At 38.1% G+C, this 26395-nt stretch overlaps 2 protein-coding genes, 2 non-coding genes and 1 pseudogene across 4 annotated transcripts; 4 read left to right on the top strand and 1 right to left on the bottom strand.

Annotated features, from left to right (window-relative positions):
* Positions 1 to 1014: 1014 nt before the first annotated feature.
* Positions 1015 to 1664, top strand: LOC149823080 (NDR1/HIN1-like protein 10; annotated as a pseudogene).
* A 3014-nt stretch (positions 1665 to 4678) lies between these two features.
* On the top strand, positions 4679 to 4760 carry LOC149823079 (small nucleolar RNA Z157/R69/R10). The gene has a single exon (XR_016426257.1). It is a non-coding gene; the product is annotated as a small nucleolar RNA Z157/R69/R10 (small nucleolar RNA).
* A 346-nt stretch (positions 4761 to 5106) lies between these two features.
* LOC149823078 (small nucleolar RNA snoR80) lies at positions 5107 to 5234 on the top strand. The gene has a single exon (XR_016426253.1). It is a non-coding gene; the product is annotated as a small nucleolar RNA snoR80 (small nucleolar RNA).
* Positions 5235 to 7246: 2012 nt separating this feature from the next.
* Positions 7247 to 13132, bottom strand: LOC149823077 (uncharacterized). The gene is made up of 9 exons (XM_089981403.1): positions 12542 to 13132; positions 11579 to 11626; positions 11325 to 11381; positions 10565 to 10651; positions 10266 to 10370; positions 9541 to 9654; positions 8539 to 8639; positions 7951 to 8062; positions 7247 to 7563 (listed from the first exon to the last, which is right to left on the bottom strand). Exons 1-9 carry the CDS (start codon positions 13046 to 13048, stop codon positions 7435 to 7437), a joined length of 1260 nt encoding a protein of 419 aa, XP_089837529.1. The 5' UTR covers positions 13049 to 13132; the 3' UTR covers positions 7247 to 7434.
* Positions 13133 to 19186: 6054 nt separating this feature from the next.
* Positions 19187 to 25449, top strand: LOC149823076 (zinc finger CCCH domain-containing protein 40-like). The gene is made up of 7 exons (XM_089980432.1): positions 19187 to 19194; positions 19369 to 19510; positions 19677 to 19733; positions 24030 to 24127; positions 24310 to 24381; positions 24601 to 24812; positions 25238 to 25449. The coding sequence occupies exons 1-7, from the start codon at positions 19187 to 19189 to the stop codon at positions 25261 to 25263; spliced, it is 615 nt and encodes a 204-aa protein (XP_089836558.1). The 3' UTR covers positions 25264 to 25449.
* The last annotated feature ends 946 nt before the right edge of the window (positions 25450 to 26395 follow it).

Raw genomic sequence — 26395 nt, 5'->3', positions numbered from 1 at the left:
CCGAAAAAGAAAAGAGGAAATGAAAAAGATACAATGGAAGAAGAAGAAGAAAAGGAAGAGGCCCTTACCTCGTCTTTGGCGCTAAAATCCACTAAGTTCTGCAAAAAAAATTTTCTTCGTCCGTCTCCCTTTGTCGCTCTCTCTCCCTCTTGCTCGACTGAGAGAGAAAGACGCACCCCCCGGTCGATCGTAGGGGTTGAGGTTTATCCTCATCCCCCACCCTTTACGCAGATTGGAAAAGGCGGTTTCCCAATTTTGGGAGACCCCCCCCCCCCCCCCCCCCCCCCACACACACACACACACACACTGCCCTTTTTTTTCAAGGTTTTTTTTTACACAAAGGGGGTTTACAATTAATGGCTGGAAAATCAACCTGAACTTCGTCAACAGAGAAGGTAGGGCTGGGCAAATGAACTCCTGTAATACTTGAGATCACCATCTCTCCTACCAGTTGGCAATGCATAAGATGCTGCTCCAGCTAGTACAGCAGCATCCCTTGCAGCTAAATCCAAGATGTCAGCACAAGAGACTACCCCTCTGCATTTTCTCTAACTCGGCCTTAATCTCATCAATTATCTCAAACCCCCTCAGACTCGATTTAGGTGGGGCCTCCTCTGCTATATTGGTATCAGTACTGTCAATAATAACAGAAGCATCACAAACAACACAAATGTAAAGAACTGACAGTTCTTAGTTGAATTAAAATTTGAAAAAAAAGGGTGCCACAATAAGTTCTTATGGTAAGAAAAAAAGGTAGAAAGATGGACAAGTTTATTCTGATGCAACAGTCATGGACATGTAAGCGCAAGAAGCCTGCAGGGATTGTTTTGTCATTTTGGAAATATTTGGTCACCACTCCTGCCTCTGCCTGTGGGCATGAATCCCTGTAGAGTTCAAGGGTGGGGTAAGATGGTCACCACCAACTGTTGAATACTCAATATAAAAAAACAAACAATGCATAGGGAACAACTCATATCTCACCACCATGAACCGACCAATCCCTCCCCACCAAACATGCCCAGCTCAATTGGGTTACCACCACCACCCAATAGAAACCCCCCTGTGAGGCAACACCACACCAGGCAATACTATGCCCACCGAGTCAAGGAGAGCCTTACCAGCCGTGCAACCAAGTGCATTTGCTCTGTCTTCTTGACCTTCATTTTTGGTGTCATTGCTTTTGTCCTATGGCTTAGCCTGCGCCCCCACAGACCAAGATTTCACATAGAACAGTTCTCTATTCCGGGCATCAGCAAAGATGGTGGCTTCCAAAACACACTTATCACGTTCAATTTCACGATCCAAAATCCCAATCAAAATATTGGGATCTACTATGACAAGATGGAGGCTCAGGTGTACTATAGGGAGCAATTGCTTGGGGTATAACCCCATTGCTCTCTCCCTTCTACCAGGGTCCCAAGAACACCACAGTGGTACTGGGCCGGGTCAAGAAGATCCTGTTTGGAAGATGGTCATTGCAGACCAGGGCACCGGCACCAGCACTGTTGTTTTCCAGCTTGATATCACGGTCCAGGCTTGGTCAAAGGTCGCATCGCAGCTGTAGGGACCACACTATGCACGTTGACTGCCAAGTGGAGGTGGGTCCGTATGGGGTGATCTTGCCAAGGTCTGTGGATAGAAGGTGCCTGGTTTATTTTTACTAGGCTTCTTGTGAATTCATTAATTGTTCTGTGGGAATTGGGAAATGCTTTTATGCAGTCATTTTTTTCTATTTAAATTGGTTAATTGTGCAATGTATAGTGAACCTTCCATGTTGAAACGAAAGGCCATGGTAATGACCGACCAGGGCTAAGCTTGTCTGGTAGGAGCAGCTAGTGCACGTCACCCTGTGTTGGGATGTTGCAGGTTCAAAACCCAATGGTATAATTGTAAAACTGGTACCCAGCTTGCCTTTCAAAAAAAAAGGGGGCATGGTAATGAAGTTCAAAAATGACTAAGCACACCGTATGGCTGTTGATGTATAAAAGTGTTACTACCCCATAAAAAACTGAAAATGACCGACAAAAATAACATTTTTTTGAAATGCTTTATAATTTTGTAAAATCTACAGCATATCCAAATTTATAAATATGACTTTTTTAGGACTATTTTACTCTTTGCATGAGCGAACCTCTGGAAGTTTGCACGATATATGGGTTTGATTTTCATGTATCGCAAACTTTCGCTAAAAAGTGGATTCGTACATTTTTTGCAGACCTCACAAAGTTCACATAACTATAACTACAAACTTGTTGTAACTGAAACCTGTCAGTGGGTGAGGATAAGGCAAGAACAAAGGGATTTTAAAAGGGTCTTATATAGATGGTCTGATTATAAGATGATCTAAAGGTTCAGAGTCTCTCTCTCTCTCTCTCTCTCTCTCTCTCTCTCTCTCTCTCTCTCTCTCTCTCTCTCTCTCTTTCTCTCTCTTTCTCTCTATATATATATTTGCTACAAATGAAAGTAAAGAACTAATAAGCTAGAAATCATAAATACAATTTGTATCAACTCAATCTAGATATATAGATATGTTCAGCATGATTTGTTTGCTAAGAAAATGTGAATGTTTTGCTCCTTGTGTCATGTCTACATGGCCCTGATCGTGTCGGGCAAGTTAAAGTGCCCGTGTGAAATAGTTCATGATCTTTATCCAAGTGCAAGCTATTCTATCACTCGCCCAAACCTTATAGGACCCGGGTAGACCAACCCTAGACTGCCCGAACCTATATGAAATGCTCAATGTTGTCAAAATTGGATCGAATCCGCTGGTTCAATAAAATCTGCTCCTCACCAAATTGCAAATCAGCCTTTTCTTTGTGATAATCATGATATTTGTTTAATGCAATTTTTGTTTATTTTTGCATTTTTTTTGTTTTAGATAATTTTCTTCACTTTTAATTTTTAATTTTTGTATTTTCTTTTCATAGTCCAAGAGATAAACCCTCATCACCAACCGTACATTAGCTGGCCTTGGCTTGGTAAAACCCTTAGGTCCCCTGCCCACTGGAGAGTACACCCAGCTTTGACCTTGAGGCACATAAGCTACCCGTGGGTTTTGAACTTGTGACATCCCATCAACTTGATGACATTCACAAGTCACCCGAACCAGATGAGTGGAGCCCTTGTAGGCTCATTTTTTGTGTATTTTTATCGATTCAAGCCAATTCAATCAATTTGATTGAGGCAGATTTTTATGGATCTTTGTAAAAAAGTACTCGGTTCATAAACCGATTCTGACATTGGTTATACTAACACCATGCAAATTTTGAAATAATGGCCCCGTTTAGTAGCATAAGTTTTTTTTTTTTTTTTTTTTTGGGGGGGGGGGGGGGGGGGGGTTGATTAGACCACCAATCAAATTGAAAAAATCGATCCAATTCGTATAGTTTATATTTTAAGATCCACATCCGAAAACAAAATGTCACATCTGCTCCACACCGTTGCCAAACGGACTGGCTCAACCAGATTGTTCTAAAGGGGTCATGTTTCAACCATAACTACAAATCTTGTTCTTTTATTTTATTGACAACAAAAAATCTCATGATAAAATGAATTTTTTGGAAAAATATTGTTGAAATTCTCTGCATATTTGTATTAAAAATATTCAGCATATTTGTATTCAAAAGCATTAAAATAATAAAAGCATAACAATAATAAAAATTTAGAACACATCAAAATTATGATGACATCGTGATACATTGAAAATAAATAAAGTTCTAAAAATCTTGTAAAAGTATTTGGATTTTCACCGCTTATAAAATTCCTTGTAAATTTTAAAAGCGGTGACCTGGTTTTATCTGAAAGAAGATTTCCTTGTAAATTTTAAAATATTCAAGGATGTTGCCCAATTAATCCGGGTCTATTACTTACCACTTGAACATGGACCGGGACCTGGCTTTATCTGAGCCAGGTCCAATCTAACCTAGACTTGGACCAAGTACAAGCAGGCAGCAGCTCAGAGTGGGATCTTGATACGGGTCCATTGGGGTCCTCCTTAGATCCGACCCGTTGGCAGCCCCCAACTATACCCCTATTAACTAAGAGTTGTCAGCGGTCAGATCTGGTTCAGACCCAGGTGGATCCGAACCCGCATCTGACTTTGAAGTGCTTGTACCAGATCCGGACCTAGGTCTGATCGGGTCCACTACAAAGAAAACCATACCCGGGTCTTATAAGGACTACATGAACCAGACCCGTCCATACCCTATAAAATAATATTTTTTTCATTTTTTTACATTGAAAAATCACGGAACTTAATCGGAACTCGGGTCAGACCCAAGTCTCGTGTGAAATTTCATAAACCATACCCAGTTTCATATCCTAATCGAACCCTTTGGGTCGGACCCGAATTTCAATCGGACCTTTTTTTTATCACCAAACCCTGAGATATAGGGTTAGGTACGGGTCCAGACCGGGTCAAACCAGACCCATTGACACCCCTAGCGCCCTATTCTATCACTATAAATATCTAAAACCCTAGTGCTAATTTCATTCCTCTTGCCCACCTCTCCGTCTAGGCCGCCTGTCTTTGGTTTCTTCGCAACCCTTCTCTTCTCTTTCATTTTTTTTCATCAATCTTTGTGTTTCGTTTTGATGTGTGCTATTTTGCTTCTGTTTGGTATTCATGGATGTCGTGATATTTGATGCTTTATGGTTTTGCTCTTTTCGTTGTTTTTTTCTGGGTGCTGTGATGAAGCTATGTGGACTAGAGTTTCTGATCTAGTGGTTGAAGACAAACCCTTGGCTGTCTGAGCACTGAATCTGTTGTACCTGGTTTTCACCGTGTTTCTTTGTGTTTTTAACCTTTCTTTTCCATTTGTTTTTTGAGATCTCCCTGCACTTTTATGAGGTCCTGCTGCTTATTTTGTCCGGTTAGTGGATTCATGCTTGCACCCAATTATCCAGATAAGTGGAATGAATTTGCTTACCCCCATTTTCTCTCTTTTTCTGGGTAAGTGGGTTCTTCCAAATGCCCTTGTACTTCAAGAGTCGTACCATGGTTTTATGTTCTTCATCTGTTGTCAGTGCTGATCTTTTTTGTTTTTAACCTATTGAAATCCTGCAATTGTTTTGCTGTTTTCCCTTCTAATTATTCTTGCGCCCATTACCAATTTTGTGAGGACAATTACCATGCCTCCCAATGTAATGGCTCGGGCGCTAAAACAATATGCGTGGCTATCCTGAATTGTGGCTTCCCAAACAGTGCCATTGTTCTGGAAACACCACCTACACTCTCTTAATTTGTTCTTTCCTGTACTATTATACCTTTGGACGATTGCAGAATATTTTTGAAAGATTTTCATGGGAATCATTGAATCAATTCTTCAAAGGGAACGATTGAAAACGAAAAGATGTAGGAAAAAGTGATGCAAAATGGGCCTTTCCAAACGAGACTTTTTGTTTGAGAGTTTTCTAAAAAATACATTTTTTATAGAAAACATTCTTTCATGAAGGTGCTCAGGAATGTTTCTTACCAAGAAAAAAATTATTTTTACACTGCTTCCCCACTGCCAAATCTCACCACTTCTCGCTATCACCTTCACCACCACCCTCATTTTTTCACATTTTCCACTGTTTTGTTATGCCACACAAACAAGCTAAAAGCTTTCATTTGGAGAACTTCTCATATGAAAATCTCTCATAAGCAAAACTTTATTCTCCTGTTACGAGAGTTTCTCTCTTCCAAACGTGCCCTAAGTCTTTTTAAGTTTTTCATGTTTATCTTTGGACGCTATTTTTGAAAGCTTTTCCTCTTCAAGTCTTTTCTTCATCTTCGCAAAAAGAGAAGGCTGAACCCGACACAATTTAATCATCATTTGTGTTATGCTGTTTACAGTTGAGAACCATATCAAGCTGGGACAAAGTTGTTGCATATATTGGAGGCTTATGCCCAAGCGAGTACGGAATAATGCAACAGGAAGAGCAGCATATGCCACATCAATTACAGGATAAATGTAAAACATAAAAATTAGAAAGTCAGGATAACCATTGATTAAGAATCAATAATCAAGCAAACAGTAGTAATGTGGGAGCGATGAGTTTCTTCTACTATAAACAAGTAGTAAAGCAATCTTGCACAAAATAATAAACCAAATAAAAAAGCCATGTTTCTCCTACTTCCATTTGAAAACAAACTTTTAGATATGTACACACAACAGACTTTCTGGACTGCCACATGACTATGACTGTAGATGAACATGGTCATGTTAGTAAAGCTTTGCATTAGGACCATTACAAATAGTAATTACTAGAATATGGTATGAAATATATAAAAAAAAGACAATCGGTACATATACAACTTCAATTTATTTGCTAAAGTTTTACACTATTAACTATCGTCCAGCCTGGGGGGCTCAGTGAGTTCCCCGATCAGGTTTACATGTTTCTAATGAAGCTCCTTTTTTCGAACTTTTGAGAGCTCCCCGTATCGAATTTGCAGTTCTGATGGAGTCCAAGATTTCCAAGGACAAATTGGTAAGGAAAAGGAATTTCCTAGCCTTAAATTAATCGAAAATTTTGAAACTGCGGATAACGGTCGCATTGTATGTGCTTGGAACTACTGCACGGTCAGCGGACAGCGTCCTGACATAGTTATTAGAGCTCGAAACCTGCAGAAAGGAAGGCGGAATGACGATGGTGTTTCTCAATTAGAGGTGTATTTTGTATAGGTTTGATAGAGTAGATGTTAATGCTATATCAAATTGAATTTAATACTATATCGCTCGACACCTAGCTAAGGGGGGAATCCTCAAGTCATGGAAGGATCACCCAGATTGGTTCCCTGATAAAGATGGATAAATTGTAATTTTGTCACTAATTCAATGGCGTCTGCCTAACCCTAGTTTGCTTTTCAAAATAAAAAAATAAATAATGAATCGAGCTTTTTAGACCGACTCAAGACTTTAATTATATATATATATATATATATATATATATATATATATATATATATATATATATATATATATATAATGGCCAAAAACCTACTTAGGAAAGTGGGTCACTGACCAGGTGCTTGGTTTTCCAAGCCAAGGAGAGGAGATTTTGCAAGATCAACCAAATTATCATGTGGGCATGCCAAAATCTCACAGGTCACCATTATTTCCCTATGTCACAGGGATTCTTCAACTTGCCCTCTTGTTGCGTCTCTTTCTATACTGTTTTTAATAGAAATTTGCACAAAAATGGCGTCTCGTATGCTTTTACCTGTGTCCTTGTGACAAATATTTCCATTACCATTTCATACATAATCTTCTCCCAACCCAAATGAAGTAACTAGTTTTATTGAAAAAATTGGGCACCTAGCCAAATTTTACAAAGTTCACTTCCAGAAAAAAAATAGAACAAAAGAAAGCAATTTGTATTGAAATCAGTGATTCCACAGAGAAAGAAAGATTTTAAAAAGGTGTGTATAGTTCCCATGGATTGGTTTTTCTACCTCTTACTTGCAAGAAAATAACCAGAAGCAACAGCCACCCCAGCAACTGCAGCACCAAGGACGGTCCAGAATTTCTTGGATGACCAACATGATACGCTCTCTGGGATTATCAACAGATCAGATATCTGCCAGGTATTTGATGACAGAGATTTAGTAAAATAAGAAAACTACAAGCAAGAAACATTACTAAAATTCCCCAATATTTCAAAGATGTACTGAATGACAGAATATGTCATCATTCTCCAGTAAGCCATGCCACAAGCATTGATGTATCCTAGGCACTTAAAAGGATGTCAGTTTACGATATTCACATCAATTGAAACTTGTTTGGGTGTTAGTCTTAGATTAAAAGAGCTCCACATGAGATTCTTAAGAAGCAAAAATGGTATGAACAATCTACAGTTTCAAAATTTCTGGTTAGCATCATAAAAATCCAACGTTAGGCAGAATATCAATGCTTCACAAGCAAATGAAATTAGACCAGAAGTTCAATCAGAAATTAGGACCTTCACCTCAATCGGCTGCTTCCAGTTCTCCTTAATTCCAGCTAAATGACCCTTTCCAACAACACCCACAACGGAGTTATGCCTTCTTGCAACCTGTAGCAATGTATGTGACATATACCTGAAGGGGTAAAAGAAAAAAAGTAAGTTGAAGTCATTTTTCAGCTTAGTGCAAACTGAAGTGGGAAGTAAAAACAAAAACAAAATGGAGAAAAAATGACAGTAAATGAAACTCTTCAACATGAAAGAATGGTGAGCTCTTCCCAACAAAGCTGATCAGCCTAATATCAGCAACAACATAGCTTCATCTACTTTTGGAGTGACTACAGTGAGGGGCTTGTCGTTTTAATAAAAGCACCCAGAAAACTTACTAAACATGGATGAGAGAGAGGGAGAGGTCTAACTGAAAAAGCAATAAATAAAATACTCAAACTGTTTTCCTTTGTTTTGACACTTTGACGCTTTATCTTTGCTAAGTCCGTTCTTTACTTTTTTCTCCCTTGCTTTTCATGGTAAATTTTTGCAGCAACTACTCTCGACCCAGAATAAATTTCACAAAGAACAAATAATATGTTGAAAAAGAGGAACAGTACTAACCGATCACGTTCGTGAACAATTGTCTCCATAAACGTGGGGTAAGACTTGCTCATCTCTTGAACCACAAAGGTGAACATGTCAACATCACCCATTGCCTTCAGCTGATGAAAGATCTTGGTTATTATTATTCTTCACAAATACATGCTCCTCAAGTGAATTGTACTATACACCAGAATACATGAAGAATAACTATCAACCATATAGCATGTAATATCTAGATAAACTTAATGTCTATCCTAACACTGTAAATTATACTGTTAACCGAGTCAAACAAGTAGATGCAACATCACTTTGGCCATCATCAACGTAGTTGCAAAACAAGCTCTTGAGCCAAATGGATCTTAAATATGCTGTACAGCAAACAATCTCCCTGTGGAAGGATATTTTGTAGTCTAACAAAAGAATTTTTTTTTGAAGAGTGAAAAATGTGTGTTCCATATATTTTAATTCTCAAATACAAGATGTTAGAAACACATCTTGATCTAGAGGATCATCTTAATCTTGATTGAGAGAATAATCAAGTTCCGTGGTCTCATAATTAAACTCTGGACAATATTATAATTCACAAATGCTATATTCCTACCAACTATAACAAATTTGTCCAGGATCAGACGTACACATTATAAGTTAGCAGACTGTTGCTAAACCACAACCAGGACAAAGGAACAGATGTACACCTTACGAGTTAGCAGGCTATTGCTAAACCAAAACCAAAACAACATTTCCACAAGCACATTGAATTTCATATAGTCATAATGACCAACTTCCATTTCACAATTACTTGAAAGTTTAGACAATCTAACATTTGGGCTTCTAGATATGAAGATATACAAAATGAAAAGGCGAGCTGTTCATAGAAAATTTGCTGATAAAGAAGTACAGCATAAAATTCACTAAGGAATAGAATGACAAAACAGCTTAAAGCATTTAAATTTAGATTTAAAAAAGGCTATGTTAGACCAACCAATGTAAATCACAAGTTTCATGAAAAAACATACTAACCATCTCATTAAGTTCTTCTGCACCTGGTAAAGAGATTCCTTGGAAAAACATGTGCAATAAAAGCTTCACTTTTTGCCACATAGGCATCATTGCCCATGTCCTCCGCAATGTTACCTAGTTTAGTCAGTCAATGAAAGATACATAGATGAGCCACCATAGACCGTTAAAACAATACCTTGGAAAAACATAGGTAACCGTAAAATGTTAATATGCTCCAGTATCATTTAAGGATTTAGCTCATGAAAATAACAACTTCAGCATTCACGAAACATTTAAGTAAATGAATGATCAACCAAGTATTAGAAATACGGGTATTTGCTGAAATATAAAATAAAATTTAGGATGGTAAATTGAGAAGAGAGAAGAGAGAAGAGAAAATCCTCCAAAAACCATATCAAGACAAAATTAGAGCTAGTGACGAAGAGAATACAGAAAAGCAAAACTGAAAATCTGTTCTCACCATGATGCAAGACTTTTTATTTTAGAAGTAAAAGAGAAATTGCAGTTAGATATCTATAAGTTCAAAGACTGAGGCAGAGACACTGGATTATGAAAACCAAGTCAAGGACGCAAGGTCACTAAGAAGCTTGATCATATGACATAAAAAAGGTGAAGAAGAGACTTCAAAGAAAACAAAACCTACTGATTTTTCTTCTTAACAATATGATGTTCTGAATATCATATAATTTTTTCCTCTATAGGCAACAAAACAATCATCATTTTACCCTGATAGGTCGATCACCGAGTATAATCCTTGCACCATAAGTAATTGCTTCTTCATATGCTGTACGGAACTCAGCACCAGGGGCGACTTCAAGTTGACTAGCAACCTGAAGAACAGATCATTTTGCTTGTCAAGTACAACGAAATTAACAAATGCCAACAAAAACAAATAAAAATGCAAACAGCTGAGAAAATGGAATAATCTCAGGAAGAGCTGCAAAATCATAATGTCTGAAAGAAGGAAAACATAATTGATAGTAATATTAAGATCCTATTTCATGTTACACAAATTAAACATTGCCTTAGCAAAAAACCAGCTGTAGAGAAGCCCAAAAATATTCATCTCGCCCTTTTTCCATATATCAATCATTTCACGCAGTGATTGCACCTGCTGAAATTTAGATGGAGTATCATCAGATGAATGCAATGTACATTTGATGAACAAGAAACAATAGAAAACAAGAGAGAGTGGACTTTAATTCATAATATTTCTCTTTCCTTGGAGAATATATATGTGTATGTATGTGGTGACCACAATGTGTATCGTAGAAAACCATCATCAGAACAACAAATAATTGAAAGAGAGATAAAAGACTCACTTTCATAATATTTCCCTTGGATAAAAACATCATGCATGTGCATGTGTATGCATGGCGTGTGTGAGTGTGTGAACATGTGAGAGCTAATATTTGTCCAACCACAAAAGATTAAAATGGAATGTGAATGGCAACTGCTAAAACAAGCTGATGGCCTGCATGACCAGCGAAGAGATATTAACCTTACACATATCATGAATTTGCAAAGAATATGTTATGAATTCAACACTTTCAAATAACATGAAATTCATAGACCTATAACAAAGAATGAGGCCTCCACATTGACTATGTGATTCAACAATAAGAAGTGATAAAAAGAACCAAAATCAGGAACGATATTTTAACAGCAGATTCAACACGATTTACGTGATTGAAACACATTGTAGGTTGATGGCTCTTTAAACAATTGACATGGATATTAACATAGATCATCGAAAAGTTCCACCAGGCAGGAAACAACGGTACCTGAACATTGGGAGATAAGAAAGCTACTCGACTCGAGCACAACTCCAAATAGACCACCTGGAGACAACCAATAAAATGTTAATTAAATGCATTTGGTTTAAAAAACAAGATTAAGAATGGCCTGTTGAAAAGCAAAATCTGCTTCCACCTCCACCCCATGGAATAAAAGCAGCAGCAGCAGAAGATTAAGAAAATAAAAACATGCAGGCAGCTAACCTGCTAATGATCCATCGAGAGTTCAAAGAGGGAAGCACCTGCGGTTTGAAGAGGTTGATGATGGCTTGAACTTCATCGCATGATTCCTGCAGTAACATTGCCATGGTATCAGCATGAAATTTTTAAGATGACAATAACACTAATAAAACAACAGTGATTTAATGGTAGCAACCAACAATAGCTATCAATAGGCAGTGAACTTCGTCCATACATTTATCTCAGTATTTGACTGGATCAACAATAGGTCCCAATCAATAAAGACTTGGAGAACAATACTGCCTGGGTATCAAGGACTGATGCAAATCCAAGAACAATAGCACTAATAAAAAACTTCATCGCATGATTCCTGAATTAAGTTCTTTGAAAGCAACCACAGATTATCCGTGAGCAGCATAGTGTATCACAGAACACTATATTACAATTCTTTTGGCATTTCTTTGTATGTTATGTAACAATCAATTAACCAATATTTGCCGGAATGAGAAGAAAGCTGCAAAAGCTAAAATCATGTATCATAAAAAATAAAATTCGCAAACCATGGTATGAAACTATTCAAGGCCAAAACCCCAAGAGAACGATTGGTACTTCTTGTAAGATCATGAACTGAACTATTTGTCTACAACTTCAGGCAAATAGTTCTCCGAGGAATTTATTTACAATTGACGGTTGCGAAAAAATTAAATCTCATAAGTCAACAAATTTAAATAACTGAACGGCGAAAACACTAACGACCAAGAGAACAGATCTCCGTGAGAATTATTCAAGTAAATTATGCCAAGCAAAACTTTCATAAAATGTGCAGAATTATCGATATAACAGCAAACCCGCTGGAACATCCTAATTCACAGTTACAAATGCACGGAGTATCGATCGAGAAACATTCAGAATTCAAAATAATCATCCAGTAAAGCTCCGAAACCCTAAAAATGCATGTCAAATACGAATTCTAGATGTTGTGACTATCGACGGAGACGAAACAAGGGAAATCGCTCGAGAATTACCTTGGAGACATGAGCGGTTCCGATCAAACAGATCTGGCAGAGCCCGCCGGGTGCTGACGACTCGCACTCGAGAAACACGACGTTCTTTGTGAGCTCCGGCGGTAGCTCAAACTTCACATTCTCTCCGCTCCAGCCGTCGACACCTTCGTCCTCTTCGCTCAGGTGACAATCACGCCCAGTATCGGCATCTTCGTCCTCGGAAACTTCCAGAAACGCCGGCTGTTCCGTCGTCTCTTCTTTCTCCAGTTCAGTTCCGGCGGAGTGAATCGGGATTTCGTTCGGCTTTCCGGAGGAGGCATCGAAGATCGGAGTTAGGGTTCCGTCTATCTCGTTGGAGGAGGCATCCCCGATCAGGGTTGGGGGTTCGTCCAGATCGTCGGAGGAGGGGTCGCAGAAGAGGGCTGGGGCTTCGTCCGGCTCGCCGGAAGGGACGTGGACATAGTCATCGGTGGTGCTGGCAGAGAGGTCTACGGCGAAGGAGTCGCCGGATCCGGGCGAGGGATCCATGCGGCTGCCGACTGCCGTTTGCTTTTGGGTTGAACTTGCAGAGGACGGTATCTGGACAACGGCGGTGCTGTGCTGGTGATGCCTTTTTTTGGTGGTTCTGCCGATTTGCATGAACGTGCGTGCACGCTGACCTCTTTCTGGATCTGGACCAGATACTAACATTGGACCGTAGGGGTGTCAATGGATCGAGTTTACCCCGGACCCAACTCGTACCAAATTCTATATAGGGTCTTGGTGATACACAAGGAGGTCCGATTACAAACCAAGTCAGGCTCAAAGGGTCCGATTCATATATGAAACCAGGTACAATTTGTGAAATTTCATAACAGACCCATAAACGACCCGAGTTCCGATTAAGATCGGTAACTTTTTAATGTAAAAAAAAGTATATATATATATATATATATATATATATATATATATATATATATATATATATATATAATAAAAACATTATTTTATCATGTATGGGCTGGGTCTACTTCATGTAATTCTTATAAGATCCAAGTATGGTTTCTCTTATGATGGGTCCAATTGAACCTGAGTCCAAAGTCAGATTTAGGTTCGGTCCTACTTGAGTCCGAGCAAACCCAACCTGATGACACCCACCGCCCCAAATTAGGCAGTCTAACCGTGTAAGTAGGAGTGTCAACGGATCAGATCTGGTTTGGACTCAAGTGAGTCTAAACGCATATCTGACTTTGAGGTGCGGGTACCAGGTCTGATCGGGTCTACCATAAAGAAAACCATATCCGAGTTTTATAAAGATTACATGAACCAGACCCGATCCATAGTCTATAAAATAATATTTTTATCTCTTTTATAATGAAAAAATCATGGATCTTAAACTTGGGTCGGACCTGGGTTTGGTATGAAATTTTACACATCATACCCAACTTCATACAGTAATTGGACCCTTTGGGTCCAACCTTGTCTGACCTTCTTCTTTATCACTAAACCCTAACCCTGTAGGGTTTAGTACGGATTGGTTTCAGGTCAAACCTGACCCAATGACAACCCTAGGTTTAAACCTGTCCTCTTCACTGCCCTAACCACCGAACTGAAACCAGGTCCATATCCAATTAGGGATGGGAAAGGCTCGGTCTTGAGTTGGATATAAGACCAGATCCGGAGATTGGGTAAAGGAAATCAAGATTTGATTATTAACCGGATACAGATTTAGTTTTTAGAGTGTTCTAATTTGGATTTATATCCTGACCCAAAAACGAGTCTGAATCCAGCAAGAATCAAATTGTTGCGTGCAAGTCCATATCCAATTAGGAATAAATAGTTAACCAAAACCCGATTAAGTGAAGGCCTTCCTTACCCAAGAGTGTGAATCCCGATCCATGAAGCTGCATTCGATTATGTGCGACCCCAGCTTGCCTTTCAGAAAAAGAAAGTAAAGTGTAAACAGTTCAAAGGGATCCGGAACATTCATTTATCCTACTAAATGCAAACCCTTAATTTTTATTTATATAACCAATAACCCTCTCCAAGAACCGGGTCCTCTTGCAAGGTAAATCCATTTTTGTCCAAGTATTTTATATGTATTTTTAATAAATTTTTTTCTGAAATTATGTGGGTCTGGGTCTGAGTATGAGATTCTATTTTCGTGACCCGATAAAATCCGAACCTTAACCCGGTGATTTGTTATTTGGGCGGGTTCGAGTCCCCTAATGAGTGGGGTACCCGTACCCCGAACAGTTGAGAGCCCTAACTCGGGCGATACGAACGGGTGTAATCCAAACCGGTATATTCGCATCGCGATTCGCTCTCTGGTTGCTTAAGACCTCCCCCCCCCTCTCTCCCTCTTCGTTCTCTCCGTTTTCGCGCTTCAGTGATGCGTTCTCCTCCATGGTTACTCGAACGTTGTTCTTCCACAGAACTATTGATCTCTACATCGCAGACGACCTTTTGATGGGGTAAACCATCGGTGGTTCATGTTTCTTTCTTCTTTTATAGGTCTTTTCTTTGGGAAAAGTTCGCTACCAACTTCAAATTTTCCTCAATTTTTTTGCGTGTTTGAAATTTTTTAAATCTAGGTTGCATTTGGAAATGGAATTCTTTTTTTTTTGACATACTATTTCTTTCCTAGAATGAGTGTTGTTGAATTTGAGTTTCTATGCGATTTCCATGATGTTCAAGTATAGGTAATTCCCGTTCTTTTGAATAAAAATAGAAATGATTTAAGAGAAAATCGAGTAGTATATCATATTGAGTGATGAGGCATCGTCCGCAACATGGGAAAATTACCGTTTTTTACTGGGGTTTCGTTGTTGGGGATTAAGAAATGAGAGATTGGTAACTTGTTTTTTTCCTCTCTTTTTTTTTTAGTTTGTGATTGGATTCCTAAATTTTCGCTTTGATTTTTTAAAGCATTTTTTCCTTAAAAAAATGGAAATGGTATCATAGTTGTGTATTTTTTGGATGGTGAAACTTTCTGCCCATATTAGAAAAGAGATGTTTGAGTATGGCATTCGTTAATTGGGCAATTTATGCCCCCTCGCCTTCGTTGTCTATTGGTTCCAGGTTCTTTTTCTTCCTCTCATTGTTGGCAATCGTAGATTGTTGTGTTTATCGAGTCTAAATGGTGTTTTCTATTACCGAGTTGAGTTTGGAATGTCTTAATATGGAGCGTTCGCTTGTTGCCGATATGGAGGGTCTTAATATGTTCATGCGTTCGTGATACCATTATTACTCTTTCTTATGCTTTTGCACCGTTTGGAAAATGCCATTTTGCCAAACTGGGTTTTCAAGGTTTTCGTGATAGTGGCACGTCTGCTAGTCCATGCAGTTCACGTTTTTCCCCATACATATTATCGTTTAGATTTATGGATTTTTTTCCTTGTTTGGTTTTGGTCATTTTTACGCTTGTTTAATGATCTTGTATTTTGTTGGTTTCCAACTTGGGATGTTAAAGTGATAATCGCTCTTCCCGTTCTTTTTCAGGGAATTTTTCGCTTGAGCTAAACTTTTGGGAAGTCTTCGGTCTAATAATTGTATCAATTAATGGTCATCTTTGCATGTTCTCAATTTCGAACAAGTCATTTCCTCTTCTTTTGAGGTGGTAATCATCTTTTTATGCGCGCACATACTTCATCGATATGGTTGAGCGCAAATTGTTCAAAACAAAGTTATGCATCCTGTTTCAAAGAGGCCGCTGCCTGCGACAGAGCTGCACCTTCGCACATGGTGAAGCTGAACTTCGGAGGTTCTCGGTGGCTGCTGGTGGTGAGTTTCTTATGTTGACTATCTGCTGATTATGAAGGCTTTGTATTGCTGTTCTTTTTGTTTGCTATTCACTATGCAGCTGTAGCAGTTGTCTATATTGTCTAATGTACGTGGCGATGGTTGTCAGTATAAAATTTTACAAATGTGAGAAAATATGAAAACCTGTTTTTGTTGTATGTTTTAGTTATTAAGTATGCTGTTCCGTTATTGTGTGGATTTTCTAGTTGTAGGAGAATTTTCTTGGTAGACGATGTGTTGATAAGTTGTGCTTGCTGTGAACAGTGTTTCTTACTGTATAAAACCAATCCTTGTCCCCATATTGGACTAGGCGGAAGCTTTTTCTAGAAGCTTTGTACAAGTCTTACTCTCTAAAAGCGAGCATTTAAAAGAAAAATAGCATTTCTGGAACCTAAAGTAGGGGTGGCTGTCATCCCAAAGGCAAGATTGCTTAGATTTACTTCTAGAACAGGAGCTATGTGACAATTTCAAGCTTGAATTTATGCAATGAATTGAATAAAATGGTTTATGATGATGCTCAAACTAGGAAGTAAACTACCTAGGAATTAGAGTCTTATAAAAGCTCTTGTTAATTTTGTGGTGGAACGTAGTAATGGAAAATGCAAAATAACTAACGAATGAGGCTAGAACCACTGATTGTTGAGAAAAATGGTACTCGGTAGACAAGTTGCTTATTGTAATGCTGAATTTATTTGACCTTCTTAATATTACTAAAAAATGAAAGGATGCTGATTCACATTCTCTGTTTTTTAAAATTTGTAAAGATTGAATGAGGTGATAAGAACGATTTTGAAATGCAAATTCCTATCATTGGTGTTCAGAAGGGCTTCAATTCTCTTCTGTTGATATGGTCAATTTCATTTCATATATTTCTCCTTTTGTTCATCTCATTGCTTTTTGACATGCATGTCTCATGATTTCATGAAGAAAGCGACTATCTGGTCATGTTCGCTATCAGCTCTTAGTTTTTAATGGCGAATACAGCTATCTGGTTATGAAAAACATATCACTATTTTGTTTTCTGTTGCTTTTAAATTTGGTTGGAATGTGTTCCCTAAAATGATGAGTATCCACTAATTTGCTGCAAGTATGCGTTTTTGGTTAAACTTATGCTTTTGATCTATTTCATTTGTTTATAGTATACTCTCCCGATCATGGTCTTTCCTGCCAAAATATTCTTTGCTTGGGATAGGCTTTCTTCTTGCATTGGATGGTACCTTTTGTGTTTTTTGTTTCAAATTGATACTTCTATGTATAGTATTCATTTGATTGGCTGAAGTACTTGCTTCTATGTTATGTTCTTATCTTTCTTGCAACCTGGCTTTCACAACTTCTCTTTGATACTTGCAGTTCTTGCTGTTTTGGTGAATATAAATGGATGTCTAAACACATGGGTCCTTTGTTTAAATACCACTTTTCTGAAATCTATTGACTTAACATGTTTCAACTGTTTGGGGTGTGGCCTTTCATATAATAAAAGTTACCTAAATATGCTCACAATTACAACAAATTTTTTGTTGTGGAAATTTTAATTGTTTATACATGTTTATCTCTTCCATTGTTGCCAAGATCAGCCGGCTTGTAGAGCTTGTTATCGCATCTCATTATAGGGAATCTTGTCCTTTTTATTTCATCTGCTTGTGATTCTCATAAGTCAGGAGATTATGCAAGTTGGGTTACAACTTATAACCATGTGGTTAACATTGCGATGGCTTTTCTACAAGGTTGGCAGTTTCAATGTCATATGAATGTTTCTGATATGTGATAGCATTGCAATCTATGTAATGGTGAGGATATTATATTCCCAGCAACCATTCCTTTTTACATCTATGGCTGAAGGACTCCATGGATCGAGAGCTTTGCTGATTATGGTGGAATTCTGCTCAATTGTGCTGACATATTTCTTTGGGATCAGGGAGGGCTTCTGTATGGTTCAGATTTGTTGTTTTGCTTATTTCTCAAGAAGGCAGCTGTACCAGTCATCATCTAATTTTTGCTTCATTGTCAAAAGGATTTTCTCAGTGTTAGCACGGTTATATCTGTATATATTTGAATTTTATGACGGCATTGTAGACCATGGCCTTTTTTCTGATCTGGCAAGGAGGAACTGTATTATCCTTATTAGTTGTCTCATAGTACTCAATATAAGGGTAAGCTTTATGTAATTGGTAAGCTTAGTGTTTAACATGCTTTTGTGCATTCTACTGTTGTCATTTACTGCAATGCCACAAATAGGAGAATTTATCCTTAGTTCTGTTTTTTGCAGGAAGGAGGGATTATCGCGGTAGTGACTTGAGGGAGAGGCTTGACCGCCGACAGTCTCCTCACCGAAGATCTCCTCTAGGAAGAGACCTCAGAGGAAGAAATGTGTTTCGTGGCCAGAAGCATGATCGGGGTGAGTAAGGGCCTACATATAGCTGCTGTATTTCTATTTTGCTTTCTTGTTCTCAAGGATGGGAAATAGATCCATGTGCTGAATGATCATGCTTTTTGGTCTTCATTAAAAGGCAACAGATAGAAACAAATGCTTGGCTGTAGAGCCATTTACTTGATGTTATGGTAGTTGGTATTATGTAAAGGTATATACAAGATTAATAGGGTTTTCATATTCTTCCTGTTGTTGAAGTTCTAATATATTATGCTTTGTGAGATTGTAACACTGGATTCGATGTGCAGTACACAGCCCTTCTCGATCTCGTGGAAGAGGGAGGTGTGGACCTCTATTCTTTATTTCATTTCTTATGTTAATTTGCAGTTTGAAAGTTCATGCAACCATAATCCTTGCACGCTGAAAGTTAAACAGATTGAAGATGATTTTTTTTTACTTTTCTTTTGGATGATGTCTAAAATTTTAAGATCCTCTGGTCTGCTAGGACATATCTTACTATGCCCAAGTATTTGATGAAAAATCAAATATGCTTAACTGGATAATGAGCCTTAATTTAAGTTTGAATTGACCTCTTGCAGCTTGAGACATGAACTTTCTGGCTTCCCTTATTTGGTCAATGCATTTGTTTCAAGTTTCAGCCTTTATAATTCTGAGATTGTAGGAAAAATTTCTTGTGCAGTGAGAGAAGAAACTCAAAAAGGCAGCATCTGAGTGGACATAGTGATGTTTCTGATGACCTAAACTTCTCAGATGCTGATGGTGGTCGAACAAATGAGACCAACATGTACTCAAACGATGACAACGATAATATGGAAGAGCAGGTTTGCTTTGTTTGCTGATCATTATCATCATATCTTAGTAGACTACTATATCTAGCGGGTATTTAAGTTTCTGGTGTTGGCATTGTTGTTTATTATCTTAAAGTGAAGGTCATGCAGTTGCATGTTTTAACTGACTGCCTATATCTTGTCATGGATACTTGTGCAGTTGAAGAAGGTACAGTTGGATATTGAAATTCTTGATGCTCACAAGTGTGAATTAGAGGTATCCTCTTGGTCATCAAAATTTTATTGTTGGCGTGGAAAGAGAAGAATATTGTTGGATGTGCTGCCAATTTCCCTAGAAGGGATGTCATTTTCATTGTTTCTTATTATTTCTCTATTTTATAGCCTTAAGATTGCCGTTTTCATGTGCAAATAAGTACTGCTGATTATTTTTCAATCATCGTTTGTTATTCATATTTTCTTTCTTGATTGGTTTGTGTGTTTTGCTGAATTCTATACTTTTAAGGAGAACTTTCTATGTTTAAACAAAAACAACAACAACAACAACTACTCCTTCATCCCAAAACAATTGGGGTCGGCGATATGAACCAAAAAAGAAAATCATTCTGGGTCCTCCACATGAATCCTTCTCCTCCAATCATTTCTATCCAATGCCATGTCCTCGGTGAGGTTCAAAGCCTTCATATCCTTTCCTATCATCTCCATCCAAGTCTTCTTAGGCCTACCTCGACCTCTTTTGACTAATACATTTTTTCCCTTTGTCCATCCTTCTAACAGGAGCATCATTAGGCCTTCGCCGAATATGTCCAAACCACCGTAAACGATTTTCTCTCATCTTATTTTCAATGGATGCAACGCCTACCTTCTTACGTATCTTCTCGTTTCGAATCTTGTCTTTTATTGTATTTCCACACATCCATCGAAGCGTACGCATCTCAACTACACTCATTTTTTAAATATGATGTCTCTTGGCAGCCCAACATTCCGTACCATATAATAAAATGGGCCTGATTGTCGTCCTATAAAACTTTTCCTTCAATCGTAATGACATTCTACGATCGCATAGCACTCCAGTTGCACTTTTCCATTTCATTCACCCAACCTTTATCCTATGGTTTACATCTCCATCAATTTCTCCATCATTTCGAATGATAGATCCCAAATATTTGAAACAATCATCCACCGATATTTCTTGCTCGCCAAGCTTCACTACACTCATCACTACTGCGTTGCTTACTAAACTGACATTCCATATATTCTGTCTTACTCTTACTCAACGTAAAACCTCTTGCTTCCAATGTCTGTCTCCATAATTCTAACTTAGCATTAACCCCAGCTCTAGACTCATCAATCAAAACAATATCATCAGCAAACAACATACACCACGGCACATTTTCTTGAATTGATTTTGTAAGCTCATCCATCACTATAGCAAATAGGAAAGGGCTTAATGCAGATCCTTGATGTAACTCAACTGTTATAGGAAAATTGTTTGTCACCCCTCCACAAGTGCAGACATTGGTTACCACTCCTTCGTACATATCTTTAATTATACTAATGTACTTTAGAGAAACACTTTTCTTCATCATTGTCCACCAGAGAACATCCCTAGGTACTCTATCGTATGCATTCTCTAAATCAATAAAAACCATATGCAAATCTTTGTTCCTCTCTCTATATCTCTCAATAATTTGTCTAAGAAGATGTATAGTTTTTATAGTTGATCTTCCAGGCATAAAACCAAATTGATTCTCCGATATCATGACAACCTTCCTCAACCTATGCTCAATCACCCTCTCCCAAAGTTTCATAGTATGACTCATGAGTTTTATACCACGATAGTTTGTGCAATCTTGTATGTCACCCTTATTCTTATATAGAGGCACCAAGTACTCTTCCTCCACTCCTTAGGCATCTTATTTGTCCGCCAAATCTTGTTAAAAAGATTGTCAACCATTCTAAACCATTCTCACCCAAGCATTTCCAAGCCTCGATAGGTATACCATTTGGTCCAACTGACTTTCTTGATTTCATTTTCTTTAAAGTCTCTGCAATTTCTTTCTTTTGAATCTTGCGCATGAAGTCACGATTCATCTCATGAGAAGAAATGAAGAAGTCTTCAAGATCCTGAGCATGACTTCCATTAAAAAGCTTATCAAAATAATCTTTCCATCTCTCCTTAATCTCCTCATCTTTGACTAAAACCCTTTGAGTTTCGTCTTTGATGCATCTAACCATACCCAGATCCCTCGATTTCCTATCTCTCATCTTTGCAAGCCTATAAATACTTTTTCTCCCTCTTTGGTATCCAACTTGTCATAAACCTCCTTATATACTTTATTCCTCGCGTTTCAAACTACTTTCTTAGCTTCCTTCTTTGCTATCATATACTTTTCCAAATTCTCATTATCATGACTTTTACTTAGATTTCTATAACACTCTCTTTTAACCTTAATAGCTAATTTTACATCCTCGTTCCACCGTGATGTATCCTTACCTAGCAGTGCACCGCCTTTAGACTCACCAAATACCTCCTTAGCCACCTTTCTCATGCAACCCGCTATCTTATTCCACATTGATTCTGAATCCTCCTCGAGACACCAATCAACTTCCTTAACTACCTGCTCTAAAAACATTCATTGTTTAGCTCCTTTCAGTGCCCACCACTTAATTCTAGGATCTATCCTATGTCTATCCCTTTTGCGGCATTTTCTAATTCTAAGATCTAAAATTAAGACTCTATGTTGTGTAGCTACACTTTCTCCCAATATAACCTTACAATCGATGCAACAACCCCTATCTCTTTTTTTAAGTAGGAAAAAATCTATCTGACTCGTATTAACCCCACTTTTAAATGTTACTAGGTGAGACTCCCTCTTCCTAAACCAAGTGTTGGCTAAGATCATATCATAGGACAAACCAAAATCTAAAATCCTTTCTCCACTTTTGTTTCTTTCTCCTATACCATAGCCTCCATGGATACTCTCAAATACATCCATACTAATGCCTACATGTCCATTAAGGTCACCGTTGATGAAAATCTTATCTCCATGAGATATCCCTTGTACTACTCCGTCTAAATATTCCCAAAATTGACGCTTAATGGAATCATCTAAACCTACTTGAGGTGCATAAACACTAATAATATTAATGATATCCGTACCTAATACTAATTTAATAAGTAAAATCCTATCACCCTTCCTATGGACCTCAACTACATTATCTATACACTCACGACTACTAACAATCCCTACTCTATTCCTATTCCTATTTATTCCTGTATACCAAATCTTATATCCCCAAGGGTCTATCACTTTTGCCTTCTCACCTACCCTTTTGGTCTCTTGTAAACATAAAATATCAATCTTTGTCCTATACATAACATCTACTAACTCTACCAACTTACCAGTTAAAGACCCTATGTTCCAAGTGGCTAACCTAATTTTATGGTCTTAAACTATCGTCTTTACCTTCACCCGTCCAACAAAGTGAGGGAACCCTTGCCTATTTCACACCACACTCGGGCACCGGTGTGACCCGGCGCTCCTGGGCGATGACCTAGAGCTTTCTATGTTTAAATTGCAAAAAATCTCCTTCAGTTTGATTGGAGATTTTAACCCATCCGCACCTATAGCCACGCCAATTGGGGTGCCGTACCCGTGTCGACACTGAAAGACATGGGTACTGGTACCGGACTCAGTGTGGGTACGCCCTGGGTTGTGTCCAAACCAGACCGACCCAAACAGCCACGATAACCCCCTCTTTCTGGTCTCGTTCCCCCCTCTCTCGATTTCACTCTTCTCTCTCGATTCCCCCAAGAGCGAGAAGAAACGAGAGTGGAGGAGAGAGAAGAAGAAGAAACAAAGGAGAAGAGAGAGAGGAAGAAGTGGTGGAGAGAGAGAGGAGGAGGGGGGGGGGTCATACCTGGCTTCTTCTCCTTCCTTTTCTTCTTCTGTTGATGCTGGAAAAAGAGAAAGAAAAGGAACACAATATTATATACACACACACACACACACACACACACACACACACATATATATATATATATATACCCGTGTCCCCATACCCACGATTTTTTAAATTGCCGTGTCATACCCTACGCGCCCGTGCCCATGTGACATAGATCCACACAGTTTGAGACACAACAATTCCTGCAGAATGTTGTTTTCTGCCCATCAAATGCCCTCTTATGTTCTGCATTTATCAAATATTGCTGTTTTTATTGGGTCTCTGAGTTTTTAGCTGAATCCAGTTGCTTAGATTTTGGTTAGTTGGGTACCTGACCCAAGATCCAACCCATTGACAGCCTTGGAGAGTGGTTTTGGCTAGAGATGGGTGCGTGGAGAGAGGTTTTTTTGCAGCCTTATTCTCGGTATAGGCCAAACGTTGCTAACCCTTTAATGTTTGGTTTTCTCCATAATACTCTTCAACTTATTTTTTGTTCCCTTGATTTAGCTTGTATTCTTTTTATGTACAACAAAAATCATTTATGGAGCTTTTAATTCTCCAAGTTTGTACACTTGTCCACTCATCTCGACTACTGTTTTATTTAAAGAGCTCTTTGGAGAAGACAAATGAAGAAGCTGACAGACTTTCCACTAGAAATGAGGACCTTGAAATTCAATTGAAGCAGATGCAGGAAGATTCTAAGAGGTACTGCTAATCAATGTCGTCTTTGTATCTTTTCACTGGATTAATTAGAGTGGCTTGTCCCTGCCTGTATTTTTATCTTTGCTTCTGAATGCATTTTAAAATTATTTGCTGCTTTAAGAAAAATGCAGTTAATCTGTTTTACTGGCATTTAAGATATATTACACGATTCCTTTTCTCCTCAGGGTTACTTCAAAAATCAAGAAGTTTATTAAAGCTTATAGCCGGTATTCAAGGGCACAAGATGAACTAAAAAGGTGTGCTTAATCTCCTTTTATTTCTAATATCACATCTTTCCTTGCAATTGTGCTCAAGGTTGCTGAATGATCTACCTGGTTCTTGAAGTTGCTACCTTTGCTTTAAACTAGTGTTACATGTCTTCCAACCTTGGAGGAATATGCAATATATTCTGACCTAATTTTTTTTAACTGATATAACCTATGCAACTTTTTGTTGTATGCATACAAACTGCTCAGGACTCAAGCTCGGTTACAAAAATTGGGAGATCAAATTGTTTTAAACCCTGCAAAAACTATTCCCAACGAAGATGATTCAAGCATTAACATCATCAGTGATGGAGATGCAGATGGTTTCCGGTTTAGCCCTAGGATTCAACTGCAAAATGAAGTCTCTCCAAAATGGAAAAGGTTGCGTCTCGGCCATGCAGCTGGTGAAGAAGCTAAATCAGGTCAGTTTTGATTTCCAGAAAATCCGTGTTGTATGGTGCTACCAAAGGCAGGCTGTTGGAGCTAAATTTAGGTGTAGGCTTGTGTGCAATGAAAACAAACTTATAAAATTTCAGCAAGTTTAAGTTCATATGGCAGCTTGGGATGGGGTAATTGCTATTTAAAAATGTGAATGAACAAGTAATAATATAGGTGCCGCATCTTGACTAATGAATGCTCATACAATATATTTTAGTAGTTATTTTCAGTTCCAAATAGTATCATTAAAAATGCAAAACTTTTAGACACATTAAAATAATACCTGGTTCTCTTTCTAACAAGATAATCTTATTACGAATCTATAAAATCAAATTGTAAATGTGATGCTCTTATGCTCACAATGATATGGAGAATAAACTGATGTAAGAATATCGTTTTCAATATGCAGGGTGCCAATTGAATCCTGAAATGTGAGAATATGACGACAGTAATAATACCTCTCTTCAAAAAAAGGGGGGAAATATAAATTTGAGGGATCATGCCATCTTGAGGGCTTTCAGTACATCATTAGTCGCTCTCACCAAAGATTTGATATGTTACATGCTATGTGACATGGATACAGCTGCAGATACGGGGGATACAGCCATCTTAATGAAGTTTTCAATATGAGTAGTATATAAGGGGAGATGATATGGGGGCCAAAATGTAGTATTCATTTGACATATGTTACATGTAACTTTTGGTAATGTGGTGTATGTATAGAATGCATCCAATGTTGTTTTCCAAGAGTTGTGATTTATCGCTGTTAACTGTATTATAGTTCATTCCGACATCATGCAACCCTTGTAATTGGATGTTTTGAATCAATTGATTTGGATTACAAAGTTTTTCATCATCAAGTATTGTTGCTTTGCGATTGAAGGTGCTGGTATACATTCATAAAGATAATGCTCTTGAAATACAATGGCAAGCACAACCAGATGCCACTGGATGGAAGAAAAGGAGGGTTAGCACATAGTTCACTGCCTGGTGAACAACTTTGTAAACCCTCCTTTGTTTAGGAATGATCTCCCAAGGAAAAACAAGTAATTTTCTCTTGATCCATACTTTTGAATGTGAGAAATGCCAGAATCTATTTTCTTTTGTTGACAGACTTACTGTTCTTAATGCTTGTGTTTCAAACATGTTCAAGCAACATGTAATGTAAGTAAACTGATAGAGAACCCATAATAGAGCTCCAAAAGACGAGTACAATTTATGTCATGCTGCCATGATATCCTAGTAAGCTGCTAGGTTTTCCTTTGCAATGTAAAGCAGACTGTTACATGTGCATATCTGCTTGACATGATCTGGTGCAGACTGATACTTATTCCTGATGCAATTCATCAAAGAGAATCGATTACAGTGAGAAAATCATGCCAGGCCGCATAGGTATCAGTATCATTAGGCTGTTGATGAATCCCATGATATTTGGTATTTTGGTTTTCCATGTTTATTGGGGTGTAGAATTTCCAATCTAACTGCTCAAAATCTGCGGCATACCAAGGTATCTGGTTTGGGGAAATATAACAAACAAAGGAAGATTCAAGTATGCTCATCCCTCATC

This window comes from Nuphar pumila, chromosome 11, assembly GCF_984573655.1.
Source record: "Nuphar pumila chromosome 11, dmNupPumi1.hap1.1, whole genome shotgun sequence".
NCBI lineage: Eukaryota > Viridiplantae > Streptophyta > Magnoliopsida > Nymphaeales > Nymphaeaceae > Nuphar > Nuphar pumila.
This window is presented reverse-complemented; position numbering and strand designations above follow the sequence as displayed.

What these genes read in the sequence shown, in the direction of transcription:
- LOC149823076 (XM_089980432.1), top strand. An exon ending in CTCACAAGTGTGAATTAGAG is followed by an intron (nt 19,734 to 24,029) that starts GTATCCTCTTGG and finishes TTTTATTTAAAG; the next exon opens with AGCTCTTTGGAGAAGACAAA. An exon ending in TGGTGAAGAAGCTAAATCAG is followed by an intron (nt 24,813 to 25,237) that starts GTCAGTTTTGAT and finishes TTCAATATGCAG; the next exon opens with GGTGCCAATTGAATCCTGAA.
- LOC149823077 (XM_089981403.1), bottom strand. Translation starts at nt 13,048, where the DNA reads ATGGATCCCTCGCCCGGATCCGGCGACTCCTTCGCCGTAGACCTCTCT. An exon ending in TCGGTGATCGACCTATCAGG is followed by an intron (nt 9,655 to 10,265) that starts GTAAAATGATGA and finishes TGACTAAACTAG; the next exon opens with GTAACATTGCGGAGGACATG. An exon ending in ACTGGAAGCAGCCGATTGAG is followed by an intron (nt 7,564 to 7,950) that starts GTGAAGGTCCTA and finishes AATACCTGGCAG; the next exon opens with ATATCTGATCTGTTGATAAT.